The sequence below is a fragment of the Pristiophorus japonicus genome, chromosome 23 (assembly GCF_044704955.1).
Source record: "Pristiophorus japonicus isolate sPriJap1 chromosome 23, sPriJap1.hap1, whole genome shotgun sequence".
Classification (NCBI taxonomy): Eukaryota; Metazoa; Chordata; class Chondrichthyes; family Pristiophoridae; genus Pristiophorus; species Pristiophorus japonicus.
In genome coordinates this window covers 31,190,152-31,202,743 of record NC_091999.1, presented here as the reverse complement: position 1 = coordinate 31,202,743, position 12,592 = coordinate 31,190,152, and the positions used below count along the sequence as shown (strand labels likewise).

The 12,592-nt window shown below is 42.8% G+C and overlaps 1 gene segment (V, D, J or C); it reads left to right on the top strand.

Annotated features, from left to right (window-relative positions):
- The first annotated feature begins 193 nt into the window (after positions 1-193).
- LOC139235333 (Ig heavy chain C region-like) lies at positions 194-12,208 on the top strand. The segment is given in 7 exon segments: positions 194-239; positions 367-678; positions 1,064-1,114; positions 7,063-7,362; positions 8,312-8,629; positions 10,589-10,897; positions 11,817-12,208. Coding segments are annotated over 7 exon segments (1,728 nt in total).
- Positions 12,209-12,592: the final 384 nt, after the last annotated feature.

Below are 12,592 nucleotides of genomic sequence, written 5' to 3'. Positions count from 1 at the left end.
TGTTGGTGATGCGGAAGGAGTGATGTGGATCCAGAAACCGCCCCTATCTGGGAATCAATGGGCGGCGCCAGTGACCTCGCCCCCATCTCCCGGGTATTTAACTGCCGGTCACTGGGACTGCAATATAACAGTCTGGGAGTGTGTATGCTCAGTAAGTTCTTGCCGGAACCATTCACCACACATTGCCAGGAGGATGAGGTTGGCGATTTCTCTCAGTCTGTTGCTGGCTTTCTTTTCCCGTGAGTAGTTTTTATTGTGCAATCGCTCACTGTTACTGTCTCAGTGTTAGTTTCTCTCTGGAATGTTACAGCGTCAGGAATCATTTCACCAGGATTGATCCTCTGGGGTTTTTGATTATTTTTACAGGTGTCCACTCGGATGTGGTGTTGATTCAGCCCGAGGCAGAGACCAGGATTCCCGGAGGCTCCCTGAGACTGACCTGTCAATCCAGCGGCTTCGATCTTGGTGGTAGCTACATGTACTGGATCCGCCAGGTTCCCAGACAGGGGCTGGAGTGGCTGGTTACCTATTACAGTCCATCGAGCAAGTATTATGCCTCAGGGATTGAGAGCCGATTTACTGCGTCCAAAGACACTTCAAACAACATCTTCACGTTGGACATGAAGAATCTGAGGAGCGAAGACAACGCCATCTATTTCTGTGCAAGGGACTACAGCAATGGATCACGGTGCTATCCAGACCGAGCTCTCCATACAAAAACCCCAGACAGGGAGTTTGCTCAAAACTGTGATCGCTACCACACCAGGAGCGTCGAAGGAACTGAAGCTTAAATAAAAATAATGAGTGGAAGTAAGATATATATATATATTTAAATGTATTACATTTGTCTGCTTTATTAATGGTGATTGCCATGCTGAATCTGCAAAGAGGCTTCAGAAGTATTCCAATCATTGTTATAAATATAATGAACGGTACAAACTGAAATATCTCACTGATTCACTCTTAGGGGTGTCGGAATCATGTTTTCAGAGCTGGGTGCAATTTAATCTCTGTATTTTATAGTTTACAGTCCGCCGGAGTATTTGACATGACATATCTCACTGTGACGCTACGGGCTACTGGGGACAAGGGACCATGGTGACGGTGACTGCAGGTAAGGAACATTCACTCATTCAAAAACTGTTGTATTTGTGTCTTTATTTTATATTTCTGTTCATTTTAATAATTATTTCGTTCACTGAAACTTGGGTCCGGTGGATTTTGTTTTGAGATTTTTTGCAATGCTCAATGTGATTCTGCTGCAAAATGATTATAGAATTCAACAGTTTCTCCACAGAAAATGTTGTTGATGTGATTTGGTGTTTGTTCGCTGACGACTGTGTGCCTGGGTTACTTTAAATACTTTATGGTTGTTACACTGTTTGACGTTTCTGCAATGTTTAATCTCGGTGACCTATTATTGTTGCAGTTTTTCTGATCGAATGCAAACATTGTGTTTAAATCTATTTAAAGGAACATTGTAGGCACAAAACAGAAAGCTTAGCGATCAATAAATAATCTTACGGAATTGAATGCTTTTTATTGAAAATTACATTGTCATCTACTGAGCGAATGTTCCCGAAAGTTTAGATTCAATATGTGAAGCGTTACTGTAATTAAGAACTGAACAATTAACACATTTCCAGCCGGAACAGATTTAAATTAATATTACTAACATTATTATAATGCAGTAATATCACCAATTATTATTAAATATGCTATAATATCAACATTAATGTATTTAACAGTCTAAACACAATTCTGCTGAAAGTATTTTAAATTTCTGTTGAATTCAATCATCAGTTATATCAGTGTTAGGCGGGTTCGGTGATTCTGTAATGAGATTTTTTGCAAGGATACATTTGATTCTGCTGGAAGTGTTTATAGAGTGAAGGGTCTGCTCCATGAAAGGTTCTGTCGAGGGATTCGGCCCCTCAGTGATGTGATTTAGTGTTGATCTGCTGAGGAGAGTTTGTGCCTGTGTCACTCAGAATACCTAGAATTTGTGAAACCGTTTGGCGTTTCTACAATGTTTAATAAATATTGGGTGTTGTTTGTTAAAACTTTCACTAAACTAATCTTGAACACTTTGCAAGACCAAAACCTGTCTCTCAATAACAAATTTCGCTGTATTAGTAAGGCTGAAATTCAGGCACATTAAGTTAATTTCAAATGTTCCAGGTAAGTGTGCTTCTGAGGAGGAAGGGCCAGACAGGCACTCAGATTATTTTCAATAATCATCTAACATGAACATTAATTAGAATGTAACATCAGTGATCATTTATTAAACACAAACGATCCCTTACAATTGCGTTGCATACTGGTCCGTATTATAGTTATTGCAAAACCTCAATGGTTGGAGAGAATGTTTAATTAATTCCAAAATTAATTTATAAATCAATGCATTTATAACCCGGCTGTGCTGAGTTCGATAAGGTGCCGCTGCAGATTTTGGTGAATTAACTTCCTGTTTTGCCTCGATGATTTTACAGGTTATATTTACTGATGAAAATATATCAAATCAGTGGGTGTTCAGATTTCAATGTAGATGTCTCCTGGATTGTGACATTCTTATTCTGTCACCGAGTCCCGTGACGGCAGCAAATTCCCGTGGAATGTGAATTATTTCCAGATACTTGCTTTCAGGGGAGTTAATTTTTACACGGTTTCCAAGAAAGTTGACAGAGATGGAAAAATGGCTGGATTCTGAAGAGTCTCTCAAATTAATATCAGTTTAATTTCAAAGAATCTGCGGAGTTGAGGTGGTTGGAAATTGACAAGAAATAAATTAGAAATCAAGCAGCTTCATTGAAATTAACAGATTGAACTGGTCTCTCTGCCTGGAGCACCGTTTGTGTCTGTTCTGTTTCTGTGCGCCTGCTCACTGTGTGAGAATCAGGAGTCCTCCTGACCGGTTGTAAACCTTCTGGATTGTGATTCTGTATTGCGGGGAGTGTCATTTAACTCAGTTATTTAAGAAACTGGTATATGTGAGAAACGTAAAAGTTTGACTTTAAAGTTGATGAGTCGCCGCAGAAATGAGATCAGTTACCCAGAGTGTGACAGTCAGAAGGAACAGTTCCGAAACACCATGGCGGGACAGTAGAAGGAGCTTTAATCAGTTTCTAACCCAGTTGTACATGCCCTGGGAGTGTTTGATGGGACAGTGCAGAAGGAGCTGTACTCTGTATCTAGCCCATGCTGTACGTGCCCTGGGAGTGTTTGAAGGGACAGTGTAGAGGGGGCTTTACTCTGTATCTAACCCCATGCTGTACGTGCTCTGGGCGTGTTTGATGGGACAATGTAGAGGGAGCTTTACTCTGTATCTGACCCATTCTGTACCTGCTCTGGGCATGTTTGATGGGACAATGTAGAGGGAGCTTTACTCTGTATCTTGACCCATGCTGTATCTGCTCTGGAAGTGTTTGATGGGACAGTGTAGAGGGAGTGTTACTCTGTATCTGACCCATGCTGTACCTGCTCTGGAGGTGTTTGATGGGACAATGTAGAGGGAGCTTTACGCTGTATCTTGACCCATGCTGTACCTGCCCTGTTTGGATTGATGGCACAGTGCAGAAATAATTTTACTCGGAATCTAAACCTTGCTATATTTGGCCCGTCTTACGGGGTAGTGTAGTTTAATATGCATTCATCCTTTGCTTTACATGACCTTACAGCGCCAGACAGATCAGTGAAGAGAGAGATTTACTCTATCGAATCTATCCTGTATCTGATTTGAGTGATTTTCTAAAAATATTGAAGAAACTTCAATCTGCATCTAACTAATAAGATATCGAATTAGTAATGGTTATACAGTTGAGCATCAGATAATTATTGAATGAGATTGGTCTGATCCGAAGCTCACTTTCAGAACAAACAGCGCCTCGTCTGATCTGATGGGTGCTCCAATTTATTTTGGCAATTTTGGACCTGCACTGGGGCTGTTTGATGGGACATTGTAGAGGGAGATTTATTCTGTATCTAACCCATGCTGTACCTGCCCTGGGAATGTTTAATGGGACACTGTAGAGGGAGCTTTACTCTGTACCTGTATTGGGAGTGTTTGATGGGACAGTGTAGAGGAAGCTTTATTCTTTATCCAAGCCTGACTGTACCTGCCCTGAGTGTGTTTAATTGGCAATGTGGAGGGAAATCTACTTTTTATCTAACTCGTGCCGTACCTACCCTGGGAGTGTTTGATATGACAGTGATGAAGGAGCTTTACTCTGCAACTAACCCGTACTTTACTTTATCTGGCAGTGCTTGATGGGACATTGCAGAGATTGCTTTTATCAGTATTTAAACTTTTATTTACAAAGACGTGGAGCTTAATTGGGTCCTTCAATATAGATTGATCTTCTATTTAATCAGAGCTATAGGTGAGCTGGTGCGCTTTAAAGGGGCAGTGTATGGGAAGCTTGTCTTTGTCCATGTGATAATTGTGCTGAATCTAATCGGTTAATTTGATAACGCATTTTATGGAGAGACATTTCGTAGCACATCTCTGCAGTACTTGAGCTGGGAATGTTTGACGGGATAGTACAGATAACGTATTACTCTGTGTGCAACCCTTGCTATACCTGTCCTGACCCACACGACAGCATAGCGGGAGCTTTGCTCTCATATCTCTGCTGTATCTGACCTGAGAGTGCTTGGTCAGGCAATGTTCAAGATACCGCTAGCTGCGACTAACAAATAGCAGATAAACTACTCGTGACAGATATACACAATAAATCGTCCGATTGACCAGATTAAACAACGCACATTCATTGATGTTTATATTCTTTCTGAAAAAATGCCAAATTTTTAATGAGTTATTAATGTTTGAACATTTTGAGCATCAGATTACTATTGAACACGATTGGCCTGATCCTCAGCTCACTTCCAGAACAAACTGTTTCAGGAAGTGAATAACGCTCCAGAAAGCAGCGCCTGTTCTGATCTGTTGGGAGGCTGTAAGTTATTTTCACAATTTAAATGGAGGATATCAAGACTCCCACTTGAATTAATCGTCATGAGGACCTCATGTTTAGAAACATTATGTTGTTCAATTCTTCCTGAAAAGGTTAAAGGCAGGGACAAACTATGAGAGATGCAGCTATTGGCCTGGATCACAACACAAGGCGCACAGTCACTGAGCTGCAATTCTGTGAAACATTTAAAGATATAGAGTCAACCTGCAATAAGTCATCATTCGCAATGAATTTTAAGCCTTTATAGCAGCATGCGATTGACTAATTTGCGTCAAATTTATAAGATCTCTTTATTTTAAATATCCTCTTTAATTACAACAAACAATAAAAATAGATCTGGTAGAGGTGTCCAAAATATGAAGCGATTCCTTCCATTAAATCTAGTAGAACTATTCCCACTGACTCGTGTAGAATGATAGCATCTCACAGCACTGAAAAGGCCATTCAGGCATCGTGCCTATGCCGGCTCTGAAAGAGCTGTCCAATTTTGTCCAACTCCCCAGGGTTTTCCTTCTAAACGTGCCACTGAGTCCTCCTGACATACAGGAGGAACTGCCTGGAGCATTCCTGAAATTACCAACCCTCTGTGTGAAAAAATTACCCCAATTTCCCCTTTTGATCTTTTGCCAATTATTTTAAATTTGTGACCTTTGGTTACCCACCTACCTTCCAGCGGAAGCAGTTTCTCCCTACTTGCTCTATCAAAACCTGTCATAATGTTGAATATCTCTCTTCGGTCTCCTCTTAACCTCTGCTCTAAGGAGAATATCCCAGCTTCTCCAATCTATCCACATAACTGAAGACCCCATCCCTGGCATCATCCTGGTAAAAGCTTCCCCTCTACACTCCCCAATGGCTTGACATCCTTCCTACATTGTTGTTCCAGAATTGTGCACAATACCCCAGCTGAGGCCTAACACGTGATCTGTAAGTTTAGCATAACCGTCTTGTTCTTGTTGTCAATGGCCCATTTACAAAGTCAAGTATCCCATACGCTTTCATAACTGTCTTACCAGTTTGCCCTGCCCCCTTCAAAGATTTTTGAATATGTTCATCTAGATTTCTCTGTTCGTGCATCCCCTCAAAACAATACTATTTAGATTATACTGCTTCTCCATCTTCCACCCAATGTGCATCGCTTCTCAATGATTCGCATTAAATTGCAATTGCCATGTCCCGGCGCATTTCACTGGTCCATCTGTCTCCTCATGGAGTCTGCTGCTTTCATGCTCATTATTGGCTACGTTGCCAGGTTTTGCATCACCTTCGAACTTCGAAATTGTATTCCCTATAACCAAGTCCAGGTCATTGTGATATAACAAGAACAACAATGGGAACTGAAATGGGCCATTTAAGGAGAAACTTCCAATTAACCGGATTTTGGAATGGTATTTTATTCGGATTATTAATTGAGTGGCAGGGAGGATGAAACTCAAGAGACATGCATTCAATGGGATGGGATAGAGCCCAGATCACAGTGCACTGAGGGACATCGGTCTCCATCAAATGCTGAGAAAATGAGGGAGAAATTCGACTTAATCGCAATTCACCGACAGCTTGAATCTTAGAAACTTAACTATGGAAATGCTACCTGTTGAATTATGTGGTATGCAAATTTAGAGGGTTTTTTGCTAACGTCCGAAGCAGGAATTCCGCTGTTACTTTGAAGTGCAGTCACTGTAGTTTTGTAGGGATACGCCGCAGGCAATGTGCACAGAGCAAATTTCCCCAAACTGCAATTAAATAAAGGACCAGAAATGGTGCTGATTGAGAAATAAATGGAGGCCGAAATAGCAGGAACACGTCTCTGTTCTTCTATTGTATGATCCAATGAAGGATTCTTTATTGACGAGTTGTGTAAATGTTCTTGTTGTGTAATGTGATAGAGCTCGGGGATAGAGAGGTGTGTTCCTGACCAGGGCATCGACAGGTCCTTATGATGGAACTGACAGAAACTCAAATGCCCGTGTAGTCTTTGATGGGGAAATGGTGGAATTAGTTTATTCTGCAGTCAAATTTCGAGCTGTTTATTTCTTTTATAAGCACGGATTACAGAGTCTAACTTGTTCAATGGGCCATTCTTTCCCAGTAACACCGTCTCCCCCCACCCTCTACGCCCTGCTCTCCTCCTGTGAACAACCCAGTACCGATGGCTCCATCACGTACGGCTGTTTGGCGATGGACTACTCCCCCGACATCACCAGCCTTTCCTGGAAGAAAGATAAAGAGCCAATCACCACTGGATTGAATACCTACCCGTCAGTGCTCAACAAGAAGGGAATCTACACGCAGAGCAGCCAGTTAACCATCGCCGAGTCAGATGTGGGGAGCAGCACAATCTACTGCGAGGTTCGACGTGGTGTGTCGGTCTGGGCCATCACAATGCTAGGTTAGTGATGTGGATTACAGGGCAAACAATGATAAGGTGAGAAATTATGTTCAACTTGTAGAGAAATTTGGTTAGACAACACTTAGAGTAGTGTGTACAGTTCTGCTCTCCATATCATTCTTAGAATACTGTGTACAGTTCTCGTCTCCAAATCACACTTAGAGTATTGTGTACAATTCTGCTCTCCCTATCATACTTGTAATATTGTGTACATTTCTGGTCTCCATATTACACTTAGAGTATTGTGTACAGTTCTGGTTTCCATATAATAATTAGAATACTGTGCACAGTTCTAGTCTTCTTATCACATTTAGAATATTGTTCACAATTCAGGTTTCCATCTCATACTTAGAATACTGTCGAAAGTTAGCTCTCCACATCATACTTAAAATATTATGCACAGTTCCGGTCTCCATATCACAGTTAGAATACTGTACACAGTTCTGTTCTCCATATCACGCTTAGAATATTGCTTAAAGTTCTGGTTTCCATCTCATACTTAGAAAACAGTGTAAAGTTCTGGTCTCCATATCATACTGAGAATAGTGTGCATAGTTCTGGTCTCCATATTACACTTAGAATAGTACGCATAGTACTGTTCTCCATATCACACTTAGAATATTGCTTAAAGTTCTGGTTTCCATCTCATACTTAGAATACAGTGTAAAGTTCTGGTCTCCATATCATACTGAGAATAGTGTGCATAGTTCTGGTCTCCATATCACACTTAGAATATTGTGCATGGTTCTGGTCCCCATATCGCACTTAGAATATTATGCACAGTTCCGGTCTGCATATTAAACTGAGAATACTGTGCACAGTTCTGCTCTCTGTAAATGCCAGGTTAGTGTTCGTCTGACAGCAAAGAACCTGTTAAAATATAAGGACACTATGCATTTCTTAATCAATTATTTTCCAAGCAATGTCAATAATATGTTTTTTTTTGAAGATCCTGAACCGGACATCGTTCCTCCAACTGTTCTCCTCACGCTGAGTTCCACTGAACAAATCACCAGCAGCAGATATGCAAGCGCCGTGTGTTCAATCATCGATTTCAGGCCAAAATCACTGACCGTGAATTGGCTGAAGAGTGGACAACTCATGGATTCGGGCATCATCACCTCTCCCGTCTTTGAGGTGAACGGGAACTTCTTGACGGCCAGTCGGCTGACAGTCCCCGCCGAGGAATGGTTCACCGGCTCGGTCTACACCTGCCAGGTCACTCATGAAGGGGTCACGCAAAACCGTAACTTCAGCAGATCTCAGGGTAAGAGGCACAATCCCGGGAGATTGCACACCATTCTGAGCGCTGACCTCAGTAAGGATTTTATTGGAATTAGTAAAAAGCAGAGGACTGTTCCTAATTTCCAATCATGCAGTTTGTGTATTCTTGCGATACAAACTTGCCTTTATACAGCGCCTTCAGCGACCACAGACTGAACCAAAACGCTTGCCAGCCAATGAATTAAGTTGTGAAATGTGGTCACAGTTGTAATGTACAAAGTACGGCAGTCATTTAGTCCACAGCAAGCTCCCACATACAGCAGTGTGATAATGACCATTTTTTTTTGTTGAGTGATATTTCTTGAGGGATAAATATTCACAGGCCACCAGGGAGAACTCCTCTGCTTTTCATTGAAATAATGCCAGAGTATCTTTTACCTCCACCTGAGAGGCCAGACGGATCCTCGGTTTAACACCTGATCCGACAGACGGCAACTCCAATAGTGCGCCATGCCCCCAGTACTGCACTGGGAGATTCAGCTTACATTTTGTGATCAAATATCTGGAGTGGAAATTCAATCCAGGATCTTCTGGTTCAGGATTCCTCATTGCTCAGGATTTATTAACCTCGCCAAAGAAGCTTTCCCCTTGCTCTGATGTCAGGCAGTGAGTGAAGTGTCCTTAGTCTCAGGTTTATCCTGAGTTGGCTGATCATATACGGAGCGGCTGTCGGAGTCTGGAACCCTTTCCTGCCAACTGTCCAGGAATCCTGCTAGAATGGGCATCTACCCTATTCAGAGCACTGAGCTCAATTCTCGGCTCCGCACCACAGGAAGGATATACATGGAGGCGCTAAACTGCAGGTTTACCCGAATTAAACCGGGGCTAATAATGTAAAATGATCAGTCGACGAGTATAAAACGTTAAGAGATGATCCAATTGACGTGTTTAAGTTGATAAATGGAATTGATCGAGTAGATATACAACATTTATTTAGTTTGATGAAAGAGTCGAGAACAAGTAGCAGAAACTTAACATTAGAGTTAGGCCGTGCAGAGGTGATGTCAGAAAGGATTTTCTCACAAGAAGAATATTGCAAGTCGGGATTTCCCTCCCCAAAAGTTGCTGACACTTGCTTTCAATTGAAAAGTTGAAAATTGAGATTTATAGATTTTTGTCAGGCAAGGTTATCAAGGGTTACATAACCAATGCGTGAAGATGGTGTTGAGTGTTCATCAGCCATGATCTAACTGGTTGGCGAGACAGGATGGATGGACTGAATGCCCTCCTCCTGTTCCTATGTTGCTATTAATGCCCTGAGGTCATATTTCTCTCTGAATCTCTCTCACCAGACATGATAAATGTTCAGTAATTACAGAAATTAACAAACGACCTAACATCATTCCAAATGATGCCGCACCACAAAGATTCCTTGGAACTCCATTCTCCCGACCTTGCACTTCTCCTCTGACGGGGGCTGTGACTGGTTCCTGCACATTTTCACTGCAACAAAAAACGCAGCAAGAGACCAGAAACTTAACATTGTTTCCTGTTGTCCCATAAATCCTGAAATTAATTTGACACTGGTTTTGAACCAGTATAATGTCTGGTGTAGACCTCTTGAACTTCGGGCTTTTCGGGCTTCAGCTATTATAACCAACGGTGATGCATTTGGGTGCAAGGATCTATGGACGGGCTTAAAGGAGCAAGGGATTTCAGGAAGAGCGCTATTCCATGCCTAACACAATGTATTCCCATTTTATGCCGGGTATTTGCTTCACAGCCCATTACAGGTGGCTCTGGCTGCAAATACACAAGAAATGTTACAGATCTCTCGGAATCGTTGCCAATTCATTGTCCTTCCAATAACGCCGGTGTTGAGGCAACAGCGAGAGGTTGATATCTCAAAAGTGATATATTCCCCTTGAAAGATTTAAGGCTAAATATTGGTGTCCGGATTCTGAAGCTTCAGCTTTTCCTGACTTTCATTCCTGTTTCCCAGTGGTTGTCCCATGCAGCGATTCAAAAATCACTCTTCGCCCACCGTCATTGGAACAGGTCTTACTGGAGGCGATGGTGACCTTAACCTGCGTCGTGTCTGAGGCTCCTTATGGGCTCACCGTGACCTGGACCCGGGAAAAGGAGGCTTTGAAATCAGAGATTGCCTTCCAGCCGGGAGAGGATCCCAACATAGTGATCAGCAACTTAAACATCTCAACACAAGACTGGTTGAGTGGGGATAAGTTCTACTGCGTGGTGAGCCATCAGGATATGCCGACTCCTCTCAGAGATTCCATCCACAAGGAAAAGGGTGAGCGGGGAGATTGTTGCAATAAGTGAGATACTGTGACGATTTCCAGTGCATGTGCAAGGGACAATTCATTATATAAAGTGTTTAATGGGCTACTCTGATCATTCAGTTTGGTAATTCCACGAACTCAGCACTCTGGGACCTGACATTATGTATTTTAGGGGAAACTGGACAAGTCCATGAGTGAGAAAGGAATAGAAGGGTATGTTATTAGGAATAGATTAAGTGAGCTAGGAGGAGGCTTGTGTGAAACATACACACCGGCATAGACCAGTTGGCCAAATCTCCTCATTCTGTGCAGTAAATTCTATGTAATTTTCCAGACCAACCCTTGGAGATTTCAGAGAGAAAGATTGTGTTTCCTCTGCTGCGGGATGGAAAACCAGAGAGGCCCCAGAGGGGAAAAGGAAAAGCTTTAAAATTCAACGCAGTGTCCATTTCTCTCACATCTAACCACCTGAAATTGGCTGAATTTAAATGAGGAAGGCCAGTTGTGGGCGGTGGTCTCACAGGCCACCCGGGAGAACGGGAGGATTGGAAGCCGAGTCAGGAGGTCTCGGATCGCGGGGGCTGGGTTACACAGGGACACTGGATCCAGGAGGTAGGTGTATGGGCAATTACCACATGGGTGCAGCAGTCCCCGCCTCGCTGTAACTGCAGGGATTTACACAGTGTGTCAAACCGGACCAGCGACAGTTAATCACCAAATGGTGGTTAAAATAGAAGATTCCAGTCCCATTTAAATATTTTACTCAAATATAATATTACAACCGGGAGTGGGCGCGTTGACGTCGGGATTCCTATTTTTAACAATTTAAAAACCTCCACGCCCAAAACCCGCCTGCTGTATTGATTTAAAGTTTTCCCATTGTCTCTGGAACTGTCCAGTTCATTGGCCTTTATTGTAACTGTTCCACAGCGAAAGATCCGCGGGAACCGGCCGTGTCTGTCCTCCTGCACTCGGCAGAAGAAGTCTCCGCTCAGAGGTTGGTCAGCCTCACCTGCTTAGTGAGAGGTTTCTCCCCCCGAGAGATCTTCGTCAAATGGACCGTCAATGACAAGCCGGTGGATTCCGGCAACTACAAGAACACCGAGGTGATGGCAGAGAACGGCAGCAGATCCTTCTTCATGTACAGCCTGCTATCCGTTGCAGCCGAGGAGTGGGCCAGCGGCGCTTCTTACTCCTGTGTGGTGGGACACGAAGCGATCCCCTTGAAGATCACCAACAGAACCATCAATAAATCCAGCGGTAAACCCAGTTTCGTCAACATTTCCCTTGTTCTGATGGACACCGTCAATTCTTGTCAATGAGAATCTCTCGATTGCATTTCAGTTCTTAAATAAAAAACAATAAAGGGCTTTTTTTCCAATCGTGAGTTAAACAGGCAGCCGCTCAATTAGCTATGTTTCCTAGTTTTGCCAATGTGAGGGCTGTTTGTCTGAAGTAGAGTGTTTGCGTGTCTCGGTCCCAAGGCTTATACAGCCAGCGCTCCCAGCTCAGATACACCATGGGTTAGAGACTGGGTGAAGTTCTCTCATTACAGGATTCCTGAAAGTAACTTCAGCAGAGAGAGAGTAAAGGGTAATTTTAACTCACTGTACCTCTCATACCCACCAGCGAGAGGGGAACGGGAAATGCATAATTTTCGTAACCCCCACTGCCCCTCCCACAGGGAGATGGGAAATGAACCACTC